General features: G+C 38.1%; 1 protein-coding gene across 2 annotated transcripts in view; it reads left to right on the top strand.

Moving 5' to 3' along the window:
* Nucleotides 1-1,599: 1,599 nt before the first annotated feature.
* Nucleotides 1,600-25,571, top strand: part of IPO13 (importin 13) — a 54,670-nt gene continuing 30,698 nt past the window's right edge. For both annotated transcript variants that reach the window (XM_087960125.1, XM_087960124.1), the window contains exons 1-3: nucleotides 1,600-2,426; nucleotides 15,626-16,362; nucleotides 24,099-24,239. In XM_087960125.1, coding sequence (XP_087816251.1) covers nucleotides 2,355-2,426; nucleotides 15,626-16,362; nucleotides 24,099-24,239 — 950 coding nt within the window. In that variant the 5' untranslated portion in view covers nucleotides 1,600-2,354. The remainder of the gene's footprint in view (nucleotides 2,427-15,625; nucleotides 16,363-24,098; nucleotides 24,240-25,571) is intronic.

Below are 25,571 nucleotides of genomic sequence, written 5' to 3' on the forward strand. Positions count from 1 at the left end.
TGGTCCACAGAGAAAAATATCACCCACAGAGCACCCCCCAAAGCAATTAATCCAGGCTGTGCAGAAACACAAGGCTTTGCCACCCACATGGCCAGCAGGAACCTTCCCCGCCCACTCACTCCTTACCGGACAAACTTGCCTGCTAAATTGCTATTTTTCTTTTTTCTGACCATCAGCTGATCTACTGGGGAGATTTAGATTATCTAGAAAGCAGGAAATGGTTGCATTTCTTCCTTTCTAGCTAGTCTTTAGATCTTAAGATTTAGAGCTTAAAAGCAGAGCCGAACCTTCCTTAGGACTGAAAGTTCTATTATTCAGTGCAGACTCATGGCAAGCAAATTTTATGTGACAGACTCAGGTAGCCAATGGCAGACAGATAGATCACTGAATGATTCTGTGAGCAACTCAATCTGCCTGCCTGCTTTGCCTGATTTTGGGTAAAAGTTGTTTTTTTAAAAAAATAAAAAAAGCAATATTTACATACATGGTGTGAGTTAATTTTGTGAGTTTGCTTGCTAGCAAATTTTATGTGACAGACTGAGCTAGCCGATGGCAGATAGATCTCTGAATTAATCTCTGAATGATTCTGTGAGCAACTCATTCTGCCTGCCTGCTTCGCCTGATTTTGGGTAAAAGTTGTTCTTTTTTTAATAAAAAATTCAATATTTATATAAATATTTATAATATTTACATACAAGCCATGTTTAGCCAGTCACATGACCATCAAGCCACACCCACAAATTAGGCCATGCCCACAGAACCGGTTAGTGGTCCCTGGGATTTAAAATTATGAGTTTGGTGGTTCCTGAGGTCCAAAAGGTTGGCGACCCCTGGTATAGAGGGATGTTCTTTATGATGATCTGCGCCTAACATGCTCCTTCATGTTTTCCAGCAACTGCTACCGTAACTGTGTCCATCCACCTTGTTCTTCTCTTTCTTTCCACTTTTCCTATCCACACTAGAGCTTGTTTCAGAGAAACACCTCTTGACATAATGGGTCCAAAATGTGATCATTTGATCTTGGCCATTTGCACCTCGAGTGAAAACTTTGGGATTGTTTTATTCAGTGATCCATCTTTTGAATCCTGCTTCTTCTTCAAAGGAACCAAATACAGTAACGATAAACGACAAGACGGAAAAATAGAACTAGAAAATAACGAACATGCTGAGAACAATAAACATATGTTAATACCGATTAAAATAAAAACGCGCCACGACAATCCAGGACTTTTATCCACCCCACCCCATCCCCAGTTATTAAAGGTCCACGCTCATCTCATCATTGTATCAAACGCCATTTTATCCCCCAGAGAGAGGGTGGGAGAGAAACACGGCCTGCCTGAAACTACAACTCCATCCATTATTGCCCTTGCCCTATTCGTTATCGCGCCGATCAGACTCAGAACTACAATTCCCATGATCCAACGGAAGGAGGCTGGTCCTCCGCAGGCAGGCAAAAGGGTGTCCTTGTTGCCTGAATGGAAGGGCGATTAACTAGCCGGCAGACGGCGTTTGATATGGACCACCCTGGAGCGCGCCAGGACCCCACATTCTCCTCCTCCATTTGGTTTGCTTCTCCGATCGCCCGGCCCAACTGTCAGTCAACAGCTAGTCGGGCTGCGCGACAGGGGTGGTGGCGGCGGTAGTTACTGCCTCAGGCAGGGAGACCGACCGGCCCGCCAACTGCAGAGTGGAGGGGTCGGCGAGCCAGGCGGAGGCGGAGGCGGGGAAGGCAGGCAGGCAGGCAGGCAGGCAGGCAGGCAAGACGCCAATCTTTCAGCTGTGAGATGGACCGGTACTCCCTCCGCCATTAAAGACAGAAGGGCAGGAGGACCGAAGGATTCCTTGCCCTGCCTCAAGCAAATTAGGGATCGGTATCGCTTTCCCTTTGATTCGGCGATCGTTTCATTCACCTGGTGGGGGAGGTCGCCTCCCTTTCCCCTAATTGAGGAGAGGCAGGTATAAAAACCTGCCCATTCACTCCCTTGGCCCCGCCGGGGACGCTTAGGGCTTGCCCCTCCTCCTATTGCAGACAAGCCGATAGGCGCTTCCCGCCCCCGATCCCCCCCAAAAAAAACCCGGGGACTCATTGGGGAGGAATCGGCGAAACTCCAGGCTCAGCCATGCGCCCAACCTCTCTGCGGAGACAGGCGAAGGGGTCGCCCGCCCCTCTGAAAGAGGAGTAACATAGACCGCCGGCCCTGCAGATAGGCGCCCCCTTTCCTGCCTCCGCCTCCCGCCATCCTCTTCCTCGCGATGCCGCTGCCCCGCTCTTGCTGAGAGCCCAGGGCGAGGGAGGGGACGAAGGCTCTGGGCTTTTTTGTGGGGGGGAGGGAGGGAGGGAGGGAGGCACCATGGAGCGTCGAGGAGACCCGGCTTTCCACCTCCAGCAAAATCTGGAATTCAACGTGGAGAACGTGGAGCAGGTGAGAGCAGCGGTGCCAGGTTGGGCGGTGGGGTTGGGTGGGGGGCAAGGGAAGCAGGGCCTGATTTCACCTGTCGGGTGCGGTTTGGGGGTGCTGTGCCCCCGCGGGTGGAGCGGAGGAGAGTTTCAGATTCTTCCCCTTGGGCTTTCTGCCACAAACGGTTTTTTTTTTCTTCCTCCAGTTACTGTAGATATGCCCTTCCCCCTAGTCAGCAGGCCGACTGCTCCATCTTCATCTTCAGGGTAACTTCCCGGTCCCTGGCATGGTCCTCTTCTGCAGTTTCTTTACAGTAGTGTGACCCCCCTAATATCCACCGAGCTGTTCCACTTTGAATAAGCGGTTGTCTGGATTCTTTTGTTAAAATTTTCGATCCTTCCTGTTTATCACTTCCCCGTAAGTAATTTTAGGATGAATCTGACAGGGAAAGGAAATTATTCTGTTGCTACTGCTGCCTTAGAGAAGTGATGCTTTGTCCTGTCTATTCCTAGAATATATCCCGTCCACTCCTTTGAGCTCAGCATATGTCAGCAAACTCTTTGTTCTTCAAGAGTTTCAGGTATACCATTCCTCTGGTTGTAGAAAACACAGGTATTTAGTGATATTTAGTAATCTGGGAGATGAATTTTTCTGAGAGAGAGAGAGATTCAACATCGTTCTTTTGTTGCTGCTTTATCCTTCTTGTATGGTTTTACCTGTAACTGTCACATGTATTTTTTTTCTAATTCATAGCAGTCATTTCACTAATAGTGAAGTGTGATGCTGGTTTGATGACATCAACTTGAACATGGGTGTGTCTTTCACTCTGGTTCCGGGCAGTAACTGATACAGACATCTGAAAAGTTCTTATGGATACTGTATTTATCAATCACTGTGTTTTGTTTACATTAGCACTATTAATAACTGAATTTATTGAGGTTGTATTATGAAAGTCATAATACAAAAAATATCAGCCTTAAAACTTCAGTTTCTTATTTTATATGTGAAACTCATGTCGCTAGTTGTAGTAACTGAAATATAATAAAGGAAGCATTGCAGCATGATTTCAAGAGAATGGAAAGATTTCATAAAAGACCCAAACATTACATTTATCTATATTCTGATGTTATATCTCTTAAAGTTCCTATTTTTGCTCTGTATATTACTACCAATCACTGTTATAGAGTGAAGAGAGAGCATGGCTTCTCTTCAGAAATTTGAAGTTACTTGTCAGTAGATGGCAAAAATATAGACAATTCTACACTATTTGATCTTTCTGATGGGTAGTTTCATGACTGCTGGTTCAGTAAAAACTATAGGTAGTCCTTGACTTACAACAGTTCATTTAGTGAACACTAAAAGTTAGTATCGCTGAAAAAAGTGACATGACAATTTTTCACACAACCATTGTAGCATCGCTGTGGTCATGTAATCAAAATTTGGATCCTGGGCAACTGGTTCATATTTATGACGGTTACAGTGTCCTGGGATCATGTGATCCCCTTTTGCAATCTTTTGACAAGCAAAGTCAATAGGGAAGCCAGATTCACTTAACAACCGGGTTAATAACTTATCAACTACAGTGATTCACTTAATAACTGTGGCAAGAAAGGTTGTAAAATGGGGCAAAATTCATTTAATAATGGTCTCAGCAACAGAAATTTTGGGCTCAATTGTGGTCAAGGACTGCCTGTATACAGTGTCACTATCAAATAGATTAGTCCAGAGTGACTGTCATCTCTAATATGATCTTATTTACATTTCTCTGATGCTTTTCTTGAAACAAATCTAATATAAAAGCATAATTGTAATTAATATTTTACTGGTTTTCCAAATGTTCAGAAAAGCAATCCTATAAGGCAGACATTCCCTAGAAAGGCTTATTTAAAATTACCTACTGAATTCATGACTGAAGTGAAATTAGAACCCATTCTAATCATAACTAATTATTATACCACTTAATTAGCTTTTATAGCACCCAAGTGAAAATAGATGCCTATATATAATATGCTGTGATGCCTAGGTTATAAAATGAATATTAAGAAGAAAGTGGGAAATAAGTATTATAGAATTGATAGTAGGATATATTTAAGGCCCATTATAACTAGTGAAACAATACAGTATATGAAGACATAATAGATGAAACTTACCAAAGAGATGTTGCTTGTTGTTCCTCAACTTACTAGAGAATGACAGGAATGATATAGTTCTGCATAACTAGAAGGTATCAGGTTGAAGAAGGTTAATTTTTACAACCTGAAATGGAGATGGATATGCCTATTTGTCAGGAATTAAATTTTGTGTTTACAAATATAAACAGGCTGATACCTGTTCTGTGATTATGCTCCAAGTAGAAAAGGATAGGAATGGGGACTAATAACAACAGGGTGTTGAATGGATATAGAATTAAAATGAGAATCCCACACTTTGAATTATAAAACAAATTCTTAGGCTTTATGACTCTCATAAATATAGAATGATTAATGATTATTAATGTCTGAATGGAAGTGGAGATGGAGTGCTTTAATACATTTCTGAGGGCTCGAGGAACATCCTTTCCCCATATTTAGGACAAACTAATGTATAATTTGCAAAGTTGTACATTTTTCTTTTAAAAAAAGTTCAGGATGCACACTGAAGACTTATTCTAAGGTTAAATGCAGATGGAAATTGGGCTTTCATTTAAAGAAAACCTATTTCATGTCTTCGTTAATTTGAAAAATATTCTGCATTCTACCTGAACTACTTAGGCAGATTTAATTCAAGCAACTTTAATCTATCTGCCTTTAATACTCATTGTATTCCCAGCAGCACTGAAGCAGCTACTCCCTGTTGTACAATACCCTAAATTGGTTTATTGTGTTGTTCAGGCCTTAGGAGCTCACAAGTTAGATTCTTTTATTCATTTTGTTTTCAAGCAATACCCAAGTATTGTCCTTGCAGCAAGTTACAAACTGTGGTTTGATTCCCTTTTGATTTTGACAGGCATATGATCAGATGACAGATGCCTAGTTTGAACCTTGAAACTCTTACTACATTCTGCTACAACATTCTGCCATTTGCATAGGGCATATAAATTCTGGCATTCTGCAAGATTATGTAGTAGGCAGTACCGGCTTCTGTTGCCTGATCTGCTCCTGTTACCTCCTGCTTCATCCTTTCCCCTGGAGAGAAGGCATAGGCAATTCTTTTGTGCCCATTGACAATACAACAAATGTTGACATCAGGAAAGGTCAGGACACTCCAGGGGGTGATTAGCCCTGTAAGTGGTGGGGGAAGTGGATATGTAGAAGTTGCAGCCATGGGGTATTCCAGAATAGCTGCTGCCCTACCTGGAAATGGCCACAGCAATCTCTGAAAGATCTTTTGGCTCCTCCCACATTACCCCTCCCTCAGTTCTGTCTCAAAGGAGGTTTTGCATTACTGTCTGGCATTGCTTAGTATCAAGCTTTCCTGTGAAACACAGCTTGCACTGTAAGGGCAACAGTTGGGAACCAGCTGTGGAAAAATGTGAGCCCTTTCTGCAGAGAACTATGTAGCACTAGGCTGAATTCCGTGCCCAGTTTATACTGCAGGGAGCATTAGGGAATTGGGGTCAAGATACAAGTCCTTGTAGCAAATCCTGCTGAATCTGTCATGTGTCTGTTTTCAGCTTGAGCCTTCCTTGCTGCATGCAGAAAGTGATGCTCTGGAGAACAGCTTCAGATGCCTTGAGAGGCTTCTTTTCTTCTGTCGTTTGTAATTTTGTTTCAACATGAATCAAGGGCTTCCAGCTTTATAGAAAGTGTTGCAGTGTTAGGAATTAAGTTAGTTGAGGCCAACACACACATTTTTGCCTTGAGATGATAGAATAGGGCTAACTAGATTTTGAACTTGCTTCTCATTTTTTGTTTTCACTGTGTTAAATATTTAGACTAATTAAGTTCAAGTAGTAGGATGGAAGAAAAGGCATGTCTTTGTTTTAACCATTTTATTTGCTGTTGGTAAATAACATTTTGGTTCATTTATTATTATTTGAGTTATATTTGTCTTCTGGCTGAGAGGGCAACATTGCATACTGGACATACATCAGATTAGGGGAAAGAGAAATCCAATAGATTCACTGACTTGTACTCTTTGGGAAAATTTCTGGGAAGGATCACCCATTTATGATATCATAGCTGCAGTTTCACTGTATAAAAACATTTAATGTGTGTGTTAGAAACGTGAACAACATGCAGGGGCATTTTCTCATGCTTGGTGGATGTCTAAAAAAACTTAAAAATTGAATTCAAAATACCTATACTGATACAGATGATTTTAAAGATTGATATTTAATTGAAGCCAGAACTTTTCCATTTCCATTCCATAGCTTAGCACAAAACTCCAAGATATTACATGTATTCTGGACTAGTCTTGGGTTGGAATTGCTTTTTCTTTCAGTACTTTAAATTCCAAGTATATGTTTTAAATCAGCAATTGTGCAGAAATGGTTTGAGCCTGTAGATGAGAACATGTATAAAGATTCTTGTAGTGCTTTGTAATAAAGCCTTGTATTATCAAGAATACGCTTTCTGGTTTTATAAGCAATGAAACATACACCAATCATAGTTCAATTAAAGTAGTTTCGGTTGCTTTTTACTTACAAGAGAAATGGCATGAGATATTTCTGATTGTTGCAGCCTATAGAATATTCTAGGCACTTAGATAAATTTTCATCCTTTATATTCACTTTCCTTTCCATATAACTGACATCGTGGAACTAAATTGAACTGAAACTTTGGGGAATTACAACTAAATTCAGCAGCAGATAGAAAAATCACATTTTTTGTTCTCTTAATATTTTAGCTAAAAATGTTCTGGTGTTGTAGGCTTTGGTGCTGGCCCAAACATCTCTGCTTCAAGATGATTCTTTTGTTCTTCCTTTTCTGGTTCTTCATTCTAAAACTTTGTTTTTGAAGCTTTTCAATCATTCCTATTTCTTTTATGGGCATATATGTGTAGCAATGTATAGATTTCCCAGTTGAGGGCTAGATAATCTAAGAACTGACATTTATGCTGTTACCCAAGATAAAGAAGGTTGGTTTCCATCCCTTTTAATTTAAGGTACTGAGTTTCAGGAGTAGTTGATGTGACAGCTGAGACAGCTGCCTTCAGAACAATATACTGGTGAATAAAATATAAGTGAACCTCCTCTTTGACTCTTTAACAATGTTGCTATTAATTTATTGTTGCCAAAATACTCTGGAAAGACTTTTCCATATATTGTACTGTAAGCAATTGGGGCATATTTTGTACTTGCTTCAGTGGAACGTAGGAAAGGTTAAGGTTCCTTAGAATGTTCAGGACATCACTGTATTTCATTTCAAATAAAAATCTGAGTTCGTAAATATTAGGCTTTCCAACATGGGCTTGGCAGCAAGTCACAGATCTTCTGACACTTCTTGGCTCAACTCATCTCTTTAGCTTGTATTGGCTTAAAACTCTTGCAGATAAAGATGAAGCTATGTCCAGCTCTGCTCGGGCCACCACAGGTACCCCAACATGAGTGACGTCGAGCTGGACATGCTCACTCTATCCATGCACCGGCCCTTCAAGGTCAAACACAACCCTGATGTGCCCCTCAATGAAATTGAGTTTGACAGTGAAGCTACTTTTGGAATGGAACTATTAGGGCCAAAATATAAGCAGATTTTCTGCCAACAGTTCTAGTATAAATACATACTAAAATTCTCTTAAAATGAAATCCATAGCACTCGTAAGATCTTTTAGAGATAGGTTGCTGAACAATTTCAGTGAAAGAAGCTACTGCTTATTTATTGCTTTGTCCTGCTCGGTGTGCACTGCATTCATAAATATCTGAAATACATTGCTAGTGGCATGTGAATTGTTTTCTTGGTACTATGTTTAATAGAGGTTTTTTTGTTCTGTTTTCTTGGTTCTTGTATTAGCAGATGTCAGTGTTTTTAGATAATGGGGCTTTTATCCCTTAAAACACAATGAAGATTGTATTAAACAGATTGGATTCATGGTAAGAGCTGTCTCTGAAATTCTAGGGTAATCCAGTCAATTGCTCTAGTCAATTCATTTAAAAATGTATTGACATTCTAACATTTAAAAAGTTACCTGAAAAGAACTGTACTTTGACTGTGATTTTTAAGTATGTCAGAATTTTAAAAATAAGATGAAAGAAGTGAGCTATAGTGGTGTTTTAATGCCTTTGAGGATAATATTATTATAAAATTAATGTTTATAAAGAATGTTTGATCTATGTTGGATAAAAGGCCTGGCATGAAAAATGACCAATCAAGACCAGGGAAATTACCTAAGTAGGGCATTTTCAGATCAAATCTTTATTACAGGCAGACCTATAGTCAGAATTTATAGCATATATAGAAACACATCTACTAAAATCATTAAATATAAATAAGCATAAAATATAATAAACATGGTAATAGTAATGATAATATAATAATGCAATCGTACAAAATAATGTAAAAATAATATGGATGATAATACAAGGATTAGGACTTCTAGCGAAGACATGGTGCGCTGAAGACATCTCTGAAGAAGTAGGGATGATTCTATGGCCCAAATTGATGGGCAGAGGCAAGGGCTGCCAAAATCTCTGATGAAAAGAGAGATCATGAGATTACTCACACATACTCCAGGCAATGACTTCGCCTAAGTAGATGGCAGGAACTGATGTTTTGTGATCTCTTTATGAATTGAGCAACTAGGAATCAAGGATTCCATTAAAGCTCATAGGCATAACGTAGCCTTTAAGAAGATACGGTTGGACTTATTCTTATTTCTTAATCACTTTGAAATAAACTTTTTATTGCTTTTTAAATATTGGGAACCTCTGGAATGGTAAGCTTCATGGTATTCACTGGATGAGTATCCTTCAATTCTTTATTAAAGTTTTAAATACATTAAGAATGTTATTCTTTTTTAATTAATAATCAAAAGGTGGTTTTAAAAAGTTATGAAGGAATTTTAAAGGTCCAGATGGATTTTTTCTTTTCTTTTTACTACCCTGTAAACAAGTGGTGGGATTCAAATTTTTTTACTACCAGTTCTGTGGGCATGGCTTGGTGGGTGTGGCAGGGGAAGGATACTGTAAAATCTCCAGTCAGAGGTGGTATTTGCCGGTTTTCCAAATTACTCAAAATTTCCGCTACCGGTTCTCCAAACTACTCAAAATTTCTGCTAGAGGTTCTCCAGAACTGGTCAGAACCTGCTGAATACCACCTCTGCTGTAAAACCTTTATTTGGGGTAGAGTTGGGGTGACTGAATGGAGTTGAGTGCTTACTGGTCAAATGACCTTCCTAATGCCTATGTAGAGTTTGCAGCAGATACTTTCTCTTTGTGCCCTGAGAGAGAAACATCCGTCATTGCCTAGGATTGAACTCTCAACCTTCCAAGTTGGAGGTGAGCACCTTCATCTCTAGGCCATCACACCACTCATCCTGATGGATTTAATAATAATGTGAAACTGGGCAAAAGAAGCCTTCTTGTGGGAATCTGTTTGTGCATTTAGAAGAAAAACAACATGATAAAATGGGACTTGAAGATGGACATTAGAGGGGCATCAGAACATTAAACTCAATTTGCTAATGCAGAAAAGAGCAAAATCTTTTTTTTTAACAATGGATGCACTGAGAGATATGGAATAATGTACCCAGAAGATCTCTACCATTATTGATAGAGTAAATGATATTATGCAACATGTTTTCCTGGACAAGTCTGAAATTGATTCCAATGTGAATTTAAAATTACCAGGCTAAAAGAAGGATATGGAACAACATGAAATATTAAATATAGAAATGACACTGGCTGTAATAGAATATGAGAATGATCTTGGAAGATGGAAATGATCAGATAAAAGGGGGAGGAGCCCGCAACTGATTATTGGGCAGAGACAGAAACATTGAAAAGAACTATCCTAATTTATCACGAGGTAACAAAAATATAGCAGGAGATTTGTACTTTCAAACTTGCAAGGTTCTGTTAACGTAGTCTTACAATAAATAGAATTAGTTCATCTTGCCATGTTTCCCATCTGATCTACTTGGGAGTCTGTCACTGGCTGATGTTTTGATAACTAAAAAGGACATACAAATAGTAGACTAGAAAGGTGTCTTAGATAACCTTTCTATACTAGATTTAACAAAAGAGATTTGTTAATATTGTCAGTGATTTTATGAGAAGAGACAAAGAAAAAATGACAAGGAATCAAATAGTTGGACACTATCTGAAGGGACTAAAGATTAAGATTGTTGAGAGAAAGAGGAAGGAATGTAAAGTTGTTTTATTTGACAAAAATTAAAATATATAGGTTGCTAATTTTTAATGAACCTTTTTGTGACCAGGACTGTATTATGGTGTTTTAAGGTTTTGTTTAAAGATACAGCTTATATATAATGGGATAGAAAAATGTTTATTTGAGATTCCCTGTAACAATATTAACAGAGGATAATGTGGCTCAGGGACAGCAGGGCATTTTCAGTTGAAGTATTGAAAATACTTCAACTTTTCATTGAAGTATTTCTTTTTATCTGTCCTTTCATTCAGCATCATTGGAAGAACTCACTTTCTACAACCATATCATAAGAATGTCTTTATTGATTCCTGCAAATGAAACAAACTAAATATGAAAAAGTTATGATATTTATGTAATTACTCATCAAGCACATCTAAATTATATTAAAGTAACCAAAATATCTTTACAATCCTCAAGGCACATCACAACTTTTGAGCACGCCTAATGTTTGGAAATTGAAAGTTGGAAAATTTGACATGCCCTATAAAAATCCTGCATGCTATAATTCTATATATATTTAATTAAGTATAATTCTAAATATATTGACTTTCTTCTCTTATTTTTTTAAATCTAAAAAGCCCCAGAGTTGTAAGTTTTTATTATAATGAAATTGATCTAGCCTCTAGAAAATTTTACCTGCTGTTCAGTTTTTTCAGCGATTATTCTTTTTTAGAATATGGTAATGCCATAGAAAACTAATATAAAAATATTGCAGATCTATTTTTTATGGTGTCTAACATAAAATGGTTTGTTTGGGTAGCAGCTGCTCATTCGTTCTATATTTTTTATCAGGATCACAATATCAGGATCCCTTTTCTGGTCAGTCACCACAGCTCGAATTTTATGATCATAAATGTATGTCAGCTCTCCAAAATAGAAGAAACTTAGAAACCGAAGACACATAAGCTAATACTACTTTTGTATAAGATTATAATAAAAGAATCATGCAGGTCTGAAAATACTTCCCTCCCCTTCGCTTTATCTTCATGACAATGTCTGAGACATCTTCTCAAATTACATTTCTGCCCCAGACTTAGATTTATTTTATTTGACCATTGTCTAGGTTGCTGCTCTCCCTCCTTTTCCACAAGATTATCCCTTCTGTCCATTACATTGTAAAGTTGCATTTTTTAAAACCTACAGACATAATGTTATATTTGCTTATACTGATTTGTGTATAACCATACTAATGCCAAATTCCTCAATATGAGGAAAAGCTCATGGAAACATAGAATTGGAAAGAGTCATTTAGATAGTTCAACTTTTTTCTTTTCATCATTCTAATTATATCAGGGTTATCAGCAAACACGAGCACCGTTTATTTCATTCAGTTGAAAGAGTTATACATTTATTTAAGTTATTTGTTCTGAAATCAGTTACATATTTAATACTTTTCTTATCCTGTCATTGGGATGTATTTAAAGGTAGCACTGATTGTTAAACATTGTGTCTGACAGCTTGGCATAGACACATAATATAAGCATTTGTGGATAGTAGTTAAAATGCACAGAGAAAGGAATCTATATTGGCCCCAAATAAGATTTCGATTGTAACAGGATTTATTTATGGTAACAGTTACAATTGCTGCAGAGCCAGGGCATTGCTCAGCAATCTTCCTTCCTCCTTTCCAATTGTCTGCACCCTGTGTGCCTTAGTGAAGAGGTCTAGGACTTTGCCTGAATGAGAAGATGATGCTTCTGTTGCTATGATTCGCGTTGCTTGGTGGCAACTGGCTGCTGAGAAAATCATAATGCTGGGTCAGTGAGGCAAGGTAGGAAAATGACCCAGAATGCTTTTCAAAGAGTAAGTGGAAATCACTGCAAAGACAATAGCAGCAACAAAGCTATGCATGGTCTGTTGGGGATAATGGGTAAATTGTTGGGTTAGGAAACTATACTTTGAGTCTGAGCAGTGTCTATTGTTGGCCTCCGAAGATCAGATTCATTTCAGTGTACTGTACTAGTTCCAGCCATACTGTGTCTTGAATATGTATATATCGTTTTCATGCTATTCCAGGGAAAAATATGAAGGGAGGGGAATGGCCTTATGTGGCTTCCTGAACTTATTCTGTTTTCAATTATAGATCTCTACCTCGTTGTCCTTCTCTTTCTATTTCCTTGGACTCTGATTATAAGATTCCATTTGTTGTTATTTACTCGGTACTTTCAAGGAAACAAGTTCACATATTCTTGCTTTATTAAAACTTAAAGCAACTTTGGAAGGAAGAATCAGTTTGCTAAATCTATCTATAAAGCTTATAACAACTGATGCTACTGCTGTTTCTTAAATACTCAAACCTGAAGCTGTCAGTTTTTATCCAAACTCTTAAACAATACATGGTGTATATCCAGTGCAATCTGCTTGATTTGTGAGAAAAGAAATCTATCCTGTGTTTTTGAATTCTGAGTAAAGCTTCAGGTAACAAGAACATTACCCAACAGCTGAAGTATTAATCTACCATGCGTTTAGCGTTTATAAGGTTAATGCTGTCCCAGTGGTATTTGTGTGCAGAAGAAACATCACTCTGTTGCTTAGGGAATCTGTCCTGTGTGCTGGTTGCTACAAGATATAATGTTACAATGCTTACTGTCTCTGCCCTTGGTCCAAGAATAGCACAACATTGCAAACCTCCTTATGACTCCCCTTTCTGTATCCATCTCCTAAGTCAAAAGACTGAACACAAGGAAGGTCAGCTCCTTGTCAGGCTATATCCATAAAGCTGATGTGATAATTGTATAGCAGTTATTTTTAGTGGTAAAATACCACTGTTGCTAGTTCTGTAGTGACCTTGCTTCCTCGGTTAAAATGTAAAGGAATGTAAAGGCTATCCGCTTAGAAATATATACTGTAAGATTTGAGCATTGCAACATGTAGTCTCTACAGGTGGCCATATACAATTTAAAAATAAATAAAATAAATTACTATTGCTGTCTATTTTGCTTATATGATGAGGAAGCATGGGAGAAATGCAATCTTTGATCATCAGCACATATATTTTAGGATACTCATTTTCTTTTGCATCAGTTTGTGCTTTTCCATTTTGAATTTCATCTACCTTTTTATCTAATTTGAGGATGCCATTCTGGAATCTTGCAGAATTTTTTGGAAATAACAGTAAATAATTTGTTGTTTGCTTATTCATTCAATTTATACAGCCACCCATCTTGAACAAATGACTCTGAATGAAAATGGAAATAAAAAACATAAATATAATCATAACAGTAGAAAGTAAAAATAAAAATAAATAAAGCATGATGGCCAAGCAAATCAACAATAATAACAATAACTCATAGTTCATTAAATTCTTGACCCCAATGTCTGGAAGAACAGCCAGGTCCTGAAGGCCTTCTGAAAGCCAGCAGTGTCAGAACTAATCTAATCTCAGGGGAAATATTTCAAAAGGTAGCCAGTGCAACAAAAAGGCATGTATTCTAGTCTAATCAGATCCTTAATAAGTGGAACCTGGACATGCCCCTCCCACCAGATCTGTTGAGGTGGTAAACCTGTATCATCTCTGTTTACCTATATGCATACATTGAACAGTAGTGATCCAGTTTTGCTTTGCATATCTGGTTTTATTCTTTGGAGACTTTAAGATAAAAAAAAACTGTATTTGACTACTAATTCTTTATTGATAGGGGCCTGCTATAGAAATAAATTATATATACTATATACTCTGTGTGTGTATAGATGGATAGGATAGGATATGTAATGTATGTTCAGGTAATTCTCAACTTACAACCATGAGCCCCAAATTTCTGTTTCTAAGTAGGGCAGTTATTAAGTGAGTTTTGCACCATTTTATAACCTTTTTGGCACAGTTATTAAGAGAATCACTGCAGTTGTTAAGTGATTCCTGTGGTCGTTAAGCGAATCTGGCTTCCCTCATTGACTTTGCTTGTCAGAGGCCAGCTGGGAAGCTTACAGATGATGATCTCATCATCCCAGGATGGTGCAACTATCATAAATATATGTCAGTTGCCAAGTGCCCAAATGTTGATTGCATGTCCATGGGGATGCAGCAACAGTCGTAGTGTGAAACCCAGTCATAAATCACTTTTTTCAGTGCCGTTGTAACTTCAAATGGTCATTAAATGAATGTTTGTAAGTTGAGGACTACCTACAATATATGTATCTCCTGAAGGATGGCTGTTCTTTCATGTGGAACTCATGTGGAACTTATATATTCAAAAGAATATATGGTTAAATTTAACTGAAAAAGCTTTGATTTTTATATTTTCCATAGTGATAGCAACACGTCTACTGCATTATAGTTTGTGCTTAACCACTGTAAAACAAGTTGATTTTAAAACGGAGATAGAATGGATAAGTGAGACATCTAAAGATTTAAACGGTAGAATTCATTTTGGAGAAAAAAGCATTAAGGGAGGTGTTCGGCACCTCTTCCCCTTGTTTTTTTTCCCCCTCCCTTTGCCAATCCCCTCTCTTCTTTTGCCTTCCTTTCCCATTTTGTTACAAACCTCCTTTATTTGTTTCAGTATCAAACAACTTATTTTTCCTCAGTAGATATCAAATTGTAACAAATATTTTCCACTCCAGATTATGGTATTCCATTGTAAGTAATCTCATGTAGCCAAAGTATCTTCTGAGAAATCAACCTTTTTTAGATGTCCTTATCATCTAAATCATCTGTGTTTATATTATTTTTTTATTACAACAATGTGTTCCCTCCACCGATGGAAAGATAAAAGAACAACGATATCTGTGTTGCAAAATTGAACTTTTATTCAAAGATTTACTTGAACCCTGGTCAACAGAAACAAGTCTCTAGACAATTGTCCTGTTGAGCCCTCTATCCTATGAATAAGTGTTCTGTTTTGGGTTTAATTCATTATCATCCTAGGTTGTTTGAGAATGAAGAAAATGCTGAATCATTTATTGTTTCCTGCTTTTTAGGCACTCCACCAGCTATATTATGACCCCAACATTGAAAACAAGAACCTGGCCCAGAAATGGCTGATGCAAGCTCAAGTATCACCACAAGCTTGGCACTTCAGTTGGTTGCTTCTTGATATGGACAAGGTGCCTGAGATCCAATACTTTGGGGCCAGTGCCCTCCACATTAAGATTTCACGCTACTGGAATGACATCCCTGCTGACCAGTACGAGAGCCTTAAATCACAGCTCTTCAGTCACATAACTCATTTTGCTAGTGGTTCCAAAATTGTGCTGACCCGCCTTTGTGTGGCATTGGCTTCATTAGCGCTGAACATGATGCCAGAGGCTTGGCCATGTGCTATTGCTGACATGGTACGCATGTTTCAGGCAGAGGACTCTAACGTAGATGGACGAGCACGCTGCCTTGCACTCCTGGAACTTCTGACAGTGCTGCCTGAGGAATTCCAAACCAGTCGTCTGCCTCAGTACCGCAAGGGGCAGGTACGTAGTGTCTTGTCACAGGAGTGCACATCTGTGTTCCCTCTGCTAGAACAATTGTTGCAACAGCAAGACTCTCCTGGTTTCATTAAGCAAAAAGTGCTGAAGTGTTTCTCCAGTTGGGTGCAACTAGAGATTTCTTTGATGGAATGTGAGAACTTGATCCAAGCATCTTTCACTTCTCTGCATGATCCAGAACTCTTCGACATTGCTGTGGAGGCTATTGTCAATGCCATTTCCCAGCCCGATGCTCAGAGGTAAGCATAGCATCACATTATGAGCCAGTTATGGTTTTAAATGTTGGCAACCTTAGATATAAACTGTTTATTTCCATACGCAGTCTGATATTTTTATTGATAGAACTTTCCTCAGACATTTTGATTTCATTGCAAAAGCGTGTGTAATTCTTGTAGTGTTCTCGGACGAAGAATGCAAACGAGTGAATCTAATACATGAAGTTTTCAAATGTTCTTGAAAGCAACATCTCGGTAAGAATAAAGAATTTTATTTGAGCAACCCTTAAAAAGCAAGTGTTATCTTCTTTGTCACTTTTCATTATACAGTATTTTATAAAAAAAAGAACCTCTAGTGCTTTTATTTAGGTGAGAAGTATCAGTAATTAATTTCCTTTGAAATAGACTTAACTAGTAAGCATCAAAAGTCAACCACAACTATAGTTAATCTATAAGATTACCTCTTACTTGTTTTTTGATAGGGGCGCTACCAATATATAACCTCCAGCAAGATTTACTGCTGGTTTGATCTCTGCTTTCAGACAGATTTTTAACTTATACCAGTGGCATCTTATTTGCAAGTATTACTGCTTGAAGTTTCTTGCTTTGTACAATGTGGGAAAAACGTAGACATCACTGGTGGAGCTGAGAGATTATTTGAAAAAGAGAATTATTCAGTTTATCTTCACTGAGGTTCACTAGTGTCCATAATTTAGTAGTCCATTTAGGAAGATAGATGAATTGTATTAATAGAGAAATTGAGAATTACATCCATTTCAGAAAATGGACATTGTTAATGAGTTTTTATGTGATTACACTTGTGGTTTTATGAGAAAATATAATATGCAACTAGGAATGTTTGTGTATGGATACTTCTTGACTTACAATCATAATTGATTCCAGAATTATAGTCGTAGGTCATTGTATCTTAAGTCGAGGTATTATATGACAGGATTCAAAGCTATGACCATTTTTACAAGAGTCATTAAGTGAACGCCATTGGTCATTAAGCAAACCAGCAGTAGTTAAATCCATTTTCCCCAGTGGGTATATTTTGCCACAAACTGAAAGTAAATGCCAGAAACAGGTAAAAGAGCACAAGTTACAGGCATAATGTGAATGTGAAGTGAATGTGTGTCACTGCAAATGGCTATAAAGATGAGTCTTTTGCCAAGCTCCTAAAATGTGATTGTATGACCATAGAGAGAGTTTAAGTGTGTGCACGCAGTTGTTGTAGCTACAAAACCAGGTAGTAAGTAGCTCTGCAGAGGTCCATCATAACTTTGAATGGTGTTAAAGCAACTGTTGTAAGTCAAGGACTACCTGTATAATTTTCTTCTTGTCTTCACTTTTTTCCCCTTTTCCCTGTCCATGTTTCTTCACAATAAAGATAAAGTATTTGAGTAGAAATCTTGATTAAAATATATTATTGAAGAAACCGGTATTGTGATTCCTCAGTAGATTTAACTATTATTGATAACAGATATTTTACATTTGGATATGTATGGTATATTCAGCCTAGAGAGGAAAATTATAGGGAACATAATATTAGTTCCCTATAGATGTATCTGAAAGGTGGCAGAATATATCACTACTTACTGTTAAAAGGAATGTTGGACTACAGTTGCCAAACTTAGTTGGACTCGAGGAAGTATCATATCTCAAAAGTGTACTACTGCAAAACTATGGGAGCTTGCTAAACAAAAATGGGTTATAAAATAATTTTACTACTGAAAAGTCCACACAGGATATCACCTGTAAAAATAGAAAATTTGCTCCCCCCTCCAGGATGTGGTTGGTAGTAGTGAAAGTCATGTAAAATCTCATAATGGGGCTATGAAATAATATAACATAAGTCTATTTCTCTCTTCCTTTTTGAAAGCTTCAGAGAAGGTGAACCATATATACTGTTCTGTTAGATTAATTAATAAAGATGTATGGAAGGAATGATCCAGGATTGCTTAGATCTTTATTCTTTCTGATTTAAGTTGAATTGGATTACCTTTGGCTGGAAAAATATTTTAGTTCAGTTATCTTGTCTGTGTATTATTTAGTCTTTTACAGTATTTTTAAAGTGTTCTTTTGAGTTGCATTTCCATTCTTGCATATACTAATGCAGAACTGGTTTCATTTGAATTGCTCCTTAGCCGTACATATAGTCCTGTTCCTTTTTAACCCTCTGTAACCCATATTTGCTTCTCATCCTCCCAGATATTCATGTTACTCCTAGCTTCTAAATTCCAACTACCTGATATATTTTTTTAGTCTGTGGGCTTGTTTCACACCAAAATGTGATATTTTACTAAATGATCAATGTAAAGCAAGATGGGCCTGGAGTTTTGAAAGCTGTTAAAACAAATTAGTGGAGATATTTGGCTTATTCTTCCAGTGCAGAGTCCAGCATTACGGATAATAAGAGGGGACAGAAAGCTTTTGATTTTTTCAGTGCTTTAAGCATAGCATAGGTATGGTCTTCCACCTGTATCTATGGCCTATATTTGAGATAGTCAGGTGGGTGGGCAAGTTCAGAATAAGCATATCTCTTCATAGTCTGCCTCAGTAGCCAGGAAATTGAAAACTGGCTGATTAGCCATCAGCGTAGCATCTCTCTTGTCTCCCTTGAGTCCATCCCTTGCTCTTCCTCTCCATTTCCTCCATGCTTGTTGTCATAGTTACAATCACTTATTGGCAGCAATAGGAAGATTGACAGGCAAGAAATTACTTATATGGTTTCTGGAATGCTGTAGTGCACTGGTAAAATACTAGCAATCTGGATGCCTCAGAAAAGTATTGTGTGAACCTTTACATTTGATTTGAGGAAATGAATAGTCAGAGATTGTAACTCTTTCAAATTCTCCTCCCATTAACAGATTCTTCTGCTTAAACAATGAATATCATATATTTTCAAATATGTATTCCACTTCACCCATAACAGATTAAAATGAGGGGTCTTAAGAATAGCAGAATTATACCAAAGATGTAAGCTTTCTTCTAAAGCTTGACTCAACTTCTTTCTTGCATATTTCAAATAGACCTATTTCAAAATAAAAGTATTGCACTTCTAAAGTCTGTTGCATGCAGAAATTAAATATATGAATAAAGCTGGCAAATTTCAGAAAAGTAATCACATTTCAGCTGTTGGGGTAAAACTGAAATATTATAAATTACTGTGTCAAATAAAGTTTGTTCCAATTTATGCAGATCAGGCCTTAGGTGGCACTTATGGCGGCTGCTAGGAGTGTGATGTACGGAAGTGAAAATGTAGTGATGCCAAGTGTTTTGGGAAACGGTAAATTCCATATTGTCCTTCAAGGTGATTTTGGATACATTAAAAGCTTGATTGGAAAAAAAAAACACTTGAGGTGAAGTGATTAAGATTAGGCCCAGTATCACAAAGTGTCAGACTCAAATCACCTTCAGAAATGGATGATTGGGCCACTTATTCACTCTCAGCCCTTTCAGAGGATTGTTGTGGGGAAAAATGAGAGCATTCTGTATTCCTCCTTAAGTTTCTGATACATCTAATCAATAATAAAAAAGCAGTAATAATGACATTTTGGGAGAACAATGATCATACAAAAAGAAATACTAATTAAACAATCTGGTTCCTTGGTTAGTATCGTTGAGGACAGGTCAGGTGTCTACACAAGTTAGAGATCACATTTCTGAGTGTGTGAATTGGGCAGGCAGGTATGCTTTTTCAAATCCATGTATTAAATTATATGCTGCCCTTTTGTTCCTCATTATTGCTTGCATAATGGCAGAGTCAGTCATGAAAGAATGTCTTATTTTGGGGGGATAGAAAATAAATAAAATTGTACAATAATGGTTTGTACCTACATACAGTATACACACACAATAAGTTCTGATGAGAATGACGGAGGGAGAATGTATTCTTGTTGACTATTATGAGAACAATATTGTTTATTCCAGATAAACATTTGAAAAACATTTCCAAGCTGCTTTTAGGGAAACCTCATAATGTGGATTCCCTAATTCATGTAAAATAGTCAGCAATTAAAAACACTTGAGTCTGAAAATGTATCCTGGGAAAAATCAAATCAAATATAAATTGAGGCTAACATATTAATCCTGCATTAATGGAAATGTGAAGCATTGAGTAAAAAGAGTCAGCACAAGGCAAGACTTCTTTGATTAGTGGTCTAGGTATGGCCCAATGATGGATCACTGTCCCACTCTACATCAAATGATAGTAATGAGAACTCTGAGAAAAACCTCTGAAGTTTACAATGTTTTCAATAGTCCTTAAGCATTTTCGTCCAGTTATTTTACCATGTTATTTTTAATCTCTATTGGACAATATCCCCCTCTTCTCCTCAGTGTATAGAAACTTGTTAAATCCTTGGACAGGTAAACTCGAGATTCTGGCCTTGCTAAAGTATTTATATACCTGAGGGAAGGGTAACCATGATATTTAGAGGATTTATTTGATTTATATCTTGCCTTTATTACTTTATAAACTAACTTAAGCAGCAAGCATGCATAATTTTATGTATTTATTTGCATTCCACCTTTACAGGTAGTCCTTGTCTTACAACAGTTCATTTAGTGACCGTTCAAAGATAGCACTGAAAAAGTGATTTGTGACTATTTTTCACACTTGCACTGTTGTAGCATCGCCAGCATCATTGGATCAATTCAGATGCTTGGCAACTGACTCGTTTCTGACAGTTACAGTGTCCCAGGGTCATGTGATCACCTTATGCAACCTTCTAACAAGCAAAGTCAATGGAGAAGCCAGATTCACTTAACACCTGTATTACTAACTTAACAACTGCAGTGATTCACTTAGCAATTGTGGCAAGAAAGGTCATAAAATGAGGCAAAATTCATTTAATGAATGTCTTACTTAGCAACAGAAATTTTGGACTCCATAGTGTTTGTAAGACAAGGATTATTATAATTCAAGGTGGTGAACATATCCAACATACCCTGCTCCTCCTATTTTCCCCAGAATGACCACCCTGTAAGGTGGGTTGGGCTGAGAAAGAGTGACTGACTCAAGGTGACCCAGCTGACTTTCATGAATAGAATGGGACTAGAACTCAGTCTCCTGGCTTTTAGGCCAGCACCTTAATCATTACATCTAATACATTATTCTTCAAATGAAAATCCAGTTGCTTTGAGTTTGCATGATCAAACTTTGTTAAATTATAATTATGAAGATGAAGTGATTTAAATATTTTCCTACATATATTGATTTTATTTATTTGAAATAGAAAGTCTCCTCCTGCATTGCAGAACCAGCTTAATGCATAGCTACCTGATTTAGATGGCATAAAATAATGTTGTATGGTGTTGTATAACTTGAGCCCTTTACGTCCTATAAAAGTGTACAGGTGAAACTCGAAAAATTAGAATATCGTGCAAAAGTTCATTTATTTCAGTAATGCAACTTAAAAGGTGAAACTAATATATGAGATAGACTCATTACATGCAAAGCAAGATAGTTCAAGCCGTGATTTGTCATAATTGAGATGATTATGGCTGACAGCTCATGAAAACCCCAAATCCACAATCTCAGAAAATTAGAATATTGTGAAAAGGTTCAATATTCTAGGCTCAAAGTGTCCCACTCTAATCAACTAATTAAGCCATAACACCTGCAAAGGGTTCCTGAGCCTTTGTATGGTCTCTCAGTCTGGTTCAGTAGGAATCACAATCATGGGAAAGACCGCTGACCTGACAGTTGTGCAGAAAACCATCATTGACACCCTCCATAAGGAGGGAAAGCCTCAAAAGGTAATTGCAAAAGAAGTTGGATGTTCCCAAAGTGCTGTATCAAAGCACATGAATAGAAAGTTATGTGGAAGGGAAAAGTGTGGAAGAAAAAGGTGCACAAGCAGCAGGGATGACCGCAGCCTGGAGAGGATTGTCAGGAAAAGGCCATTCATAAGTGTTGGGGACTTTCACAAGGAGTGGACTGAGGCTGGAGTCAGTGCATCAAGAGCCACCACACACATGGACATGGGCTTCAAATGTCGTATTCCTGTTGTCAAGCCGCTTCTGAACAACAAATGTCAGAAGCGTCTTACCTGGGCTAAAGAAAAACAGAACTGGTCTGTTGCTCAGTGGTCCAAAGTCCTCTTTTCTGATGAGAGCAACTTTTGCATCTCATTGGGAAACCAAGGACCCGGAGTCTGGGGGAAGGATGGAGAGGCACACACTGCAAGGTGCAGTGTGAAGTTTCCACAGTCTGTGTTGATTTGGTGAGCCATGTCATCTGCTGGTGTTTGGTTCACTGTGCTTCATTCAGTCCAGGGTCAATGCAGCCGTCTACCAGGAGATTTTGGAGCACTTCATGCTTCCTTCCACAGACAAGCTTTATGGGAATGCTGACTTCATTTTCCAGCAGGACTTGGCACCTGCCCACACTGCCAAAAGCACCAAAACCTGGTTCAATGAACATGGGATTACTGTGCTTGATTGGCCAGCAAACTCGCCTGACCTGAACCCCATAGAGAATCTATGGGGCATTGCCAAGAGAAAGATGAGAGACATGAGACCGAACAATGCAGAAGAGCTGAAGGCCGCTATTGAAGCATCCTGGTCTTCCATAACACCTCAGCAGTGCCACAGGCTGGTCGCTTCCATGCCACGCCGCATTGAGGCAGTAATTGCTGCAAAAGGGGCTCAAACCAAGTACTGAGTACATATGCATGCTTATACTTTTCAGGGGTCCGATATTGTTCTATGTACAATCCTTGTTTTATTGATTGCATGTAATATTCTAATTTTCTGAGATTGTGGATTTGGGGTTTTCATGAGCTGTAAGCTATAATCATCACAATTATGACAAATCACGGCTTGAACTATCTTGCTTTGCATGTAATGAGTCTATCTCATATATTAGTTTCACCTTTTAAGCTGCATTACTGAAATAAATGAACTTTTGCACGATACTCTAATTTTTCGAGTTTCACCTGTAGATGTAGTTTTTGGTGATGTTCCAAAAATTATTACTGAGCACCAAAGTCAGTTTAACATGCTTGAAGGGGAAAATATAGAAAAATGTGGAAAGTAAACATGTTAACTGCACTTAATTTATTAAATAGAATTTTTATGCATCATACAGACAAACTAATGTATTTCTGCACTATAGCACTAGGAAATTACTGCAAGGCTAAATACAATTTTTGTTCCAAAAATTTTCACACACTTGGTTTAAAGAAATAAAAGAAATTGATGTTCAAAAATCTCAGCAGCGAGCAATATCTAGCTGTCTGTGTCTGGAAGCTAACAAACATAAGTCTTGGCTAATATTTGAGTGGAAGACATCCAAGGAGTGCCAGAGCTATAGGCTAGACTGCAGAGTTAGAAAAATATATAAGACAATGGCAAATTGTTTCTGTATTGCTGCCAGGAAAACATCACGGACGTGTCCTGGAAGTCATCAGGAGTCAAGCATGACTGGAAGGAGACTTCATTTTAATGTTGTAAAGGTCTATTAGGTGCTGTTAAGAATGATATATCGATACCTCCAAATTCAAGGCAATATAATTCTGAAGAGCAGTTATAAGAAAGTTGGTTTCATTCATTGAAGGCATTGTTGCATTCATCCTCTGCTCATAAAAATTCTGAAGAATCCAGATTAATACAAAGGGAAAATAATGGGTGGGTAGGTAGGGGAAACTGAATACTTGCATTGTCTACCAGGGACTGTAATATTTTCCTAAAGACAGGAAAATTAGCGGGGGAATATAGAGTTCTCCATTTTTATCTTTTTTCTTTCCTAACAGGTATGTGAATACTCTTCTGAAGCTCATTCCACCGGTACTAGGACTCCAGGAGCAGCTACGTCAAGCAGTTCAAAATAGGGATATGGAAACTTCTCATGGGATTTGTCGTATTGCTGTAGCCTTAGGGGAGAATCACTCTCGGTGAGAAGTATTAAGTCTTGTGTTGGTATTTAATAACAGTTATTGCTAAAGTGGGGCTAGAGCCATTCAGGGTTCTCTATTCCTCTCAGTTTGCAATCTCTTGAATTCCATTTAGAGATCTAGAACAGCAGTTGCCAACCAGTGGGCCACTGGTGGTCCGCGAAAATTTTTTGGTGGACCGCAGAGAAATGTCACCCACAGAGCACCCCCCAAAGCAATTAATCCAGGCTGCACAGAAACACAAGGCTGCGCCGCCACCCACATGGCCCACGGGAACCCTCCCCACCCACTCACTCCTTACCTGGCAAACTTGCCTGCTAAATTGCTATTTTATTTATTTTTTGACCATCAACTGTTCTGCTGTGCCGGGAGATTTAGATTAGCTAGAAAGCAGGAAATGGTTGGATTTCTTGCTTTCCAGCTAGTCTTTAGATCTTTAGCTCTGCTTTTAAGCACAGCGAAACCTCCTTCCCAGTCCTTAGGACTGAAGGTTCTATTATTCAGTGCAGACTCACGGCAAGCAAATTTTATGTGACACACTCAGGTAGCCAATGGCAGATAGATAGATCACTGAATGATTCTGTGAGCAACTCAATCTGCTTGCCTGCTTTGCCTGATTTTGCGTAAAAGTTGCTCTTTTTTAATAAAAAATTCAATATTTATATAAATATTTATAATATTTATATACAAGCCATGCCCAGCCAGTCACATGACCCCCCAAGCCACACTAACAAATTAGGCCACGCCCACAGAACTGGTTAGTGGTCCCTGAGATTTAAAATTACGAGTTTGGTGGTCCCTGAGGTCCAAAAGGTTGGCGACCCCTGATCTAGAAGATGATTTAGGTGCTAATTTATAATCTTGGTTTTGTGGGGAACTCTACAGAATCTGAGATTGGTTACATGCACGGAAGTTTTTCAGGTTCTAAAACAGTTCCAGCTAATGGACCTCATGAATTGTTGAATCCTATTCCATATGTATTATCTTAACTTCTATATTTTATTAGAGCATCTGTGACCCATTGGGTCATCATTTCAAAGATAATTTCTACTGTAGAGAAACAAAATGATCATGGTCAGGCAAAAAACAGTGGGAGTGACCTCCAACTTTCTGCAAATTTCTCTATTAATTTGCCTTCTGAGAATCTGGCAGAGTGTGGTGGAAATGACAATCACTTGACCACGGCAGCACGGCCACAAAGCAGTGCTTAAACAGCCACAACTTTGCCAAATTTCAATTCCACAGGAATAATGAGTCCCAGATTTTGGACCCATTATTTAAGTGAGCTCATTTGAGATACATTGATTCAAAAGTTGTGCCCTTTGATACACA

The sequence above is a fragment of the Notechis scutatus genome, chromosome 3 (assembly GCF_049901735.1).
Source record: "Notechis scutatus isolate UNSWTSFEM ecotype Mainland chromosome 3, rNotScu1.2, whole genome shotgun sequence".
NCBI classification, from domain to species: domain Eukaryota; kingdom Metazoa; phylum Chordata; class Lepidosauria; order Squamata; family Elapidae; genus Notechis; species Notechis scutatus.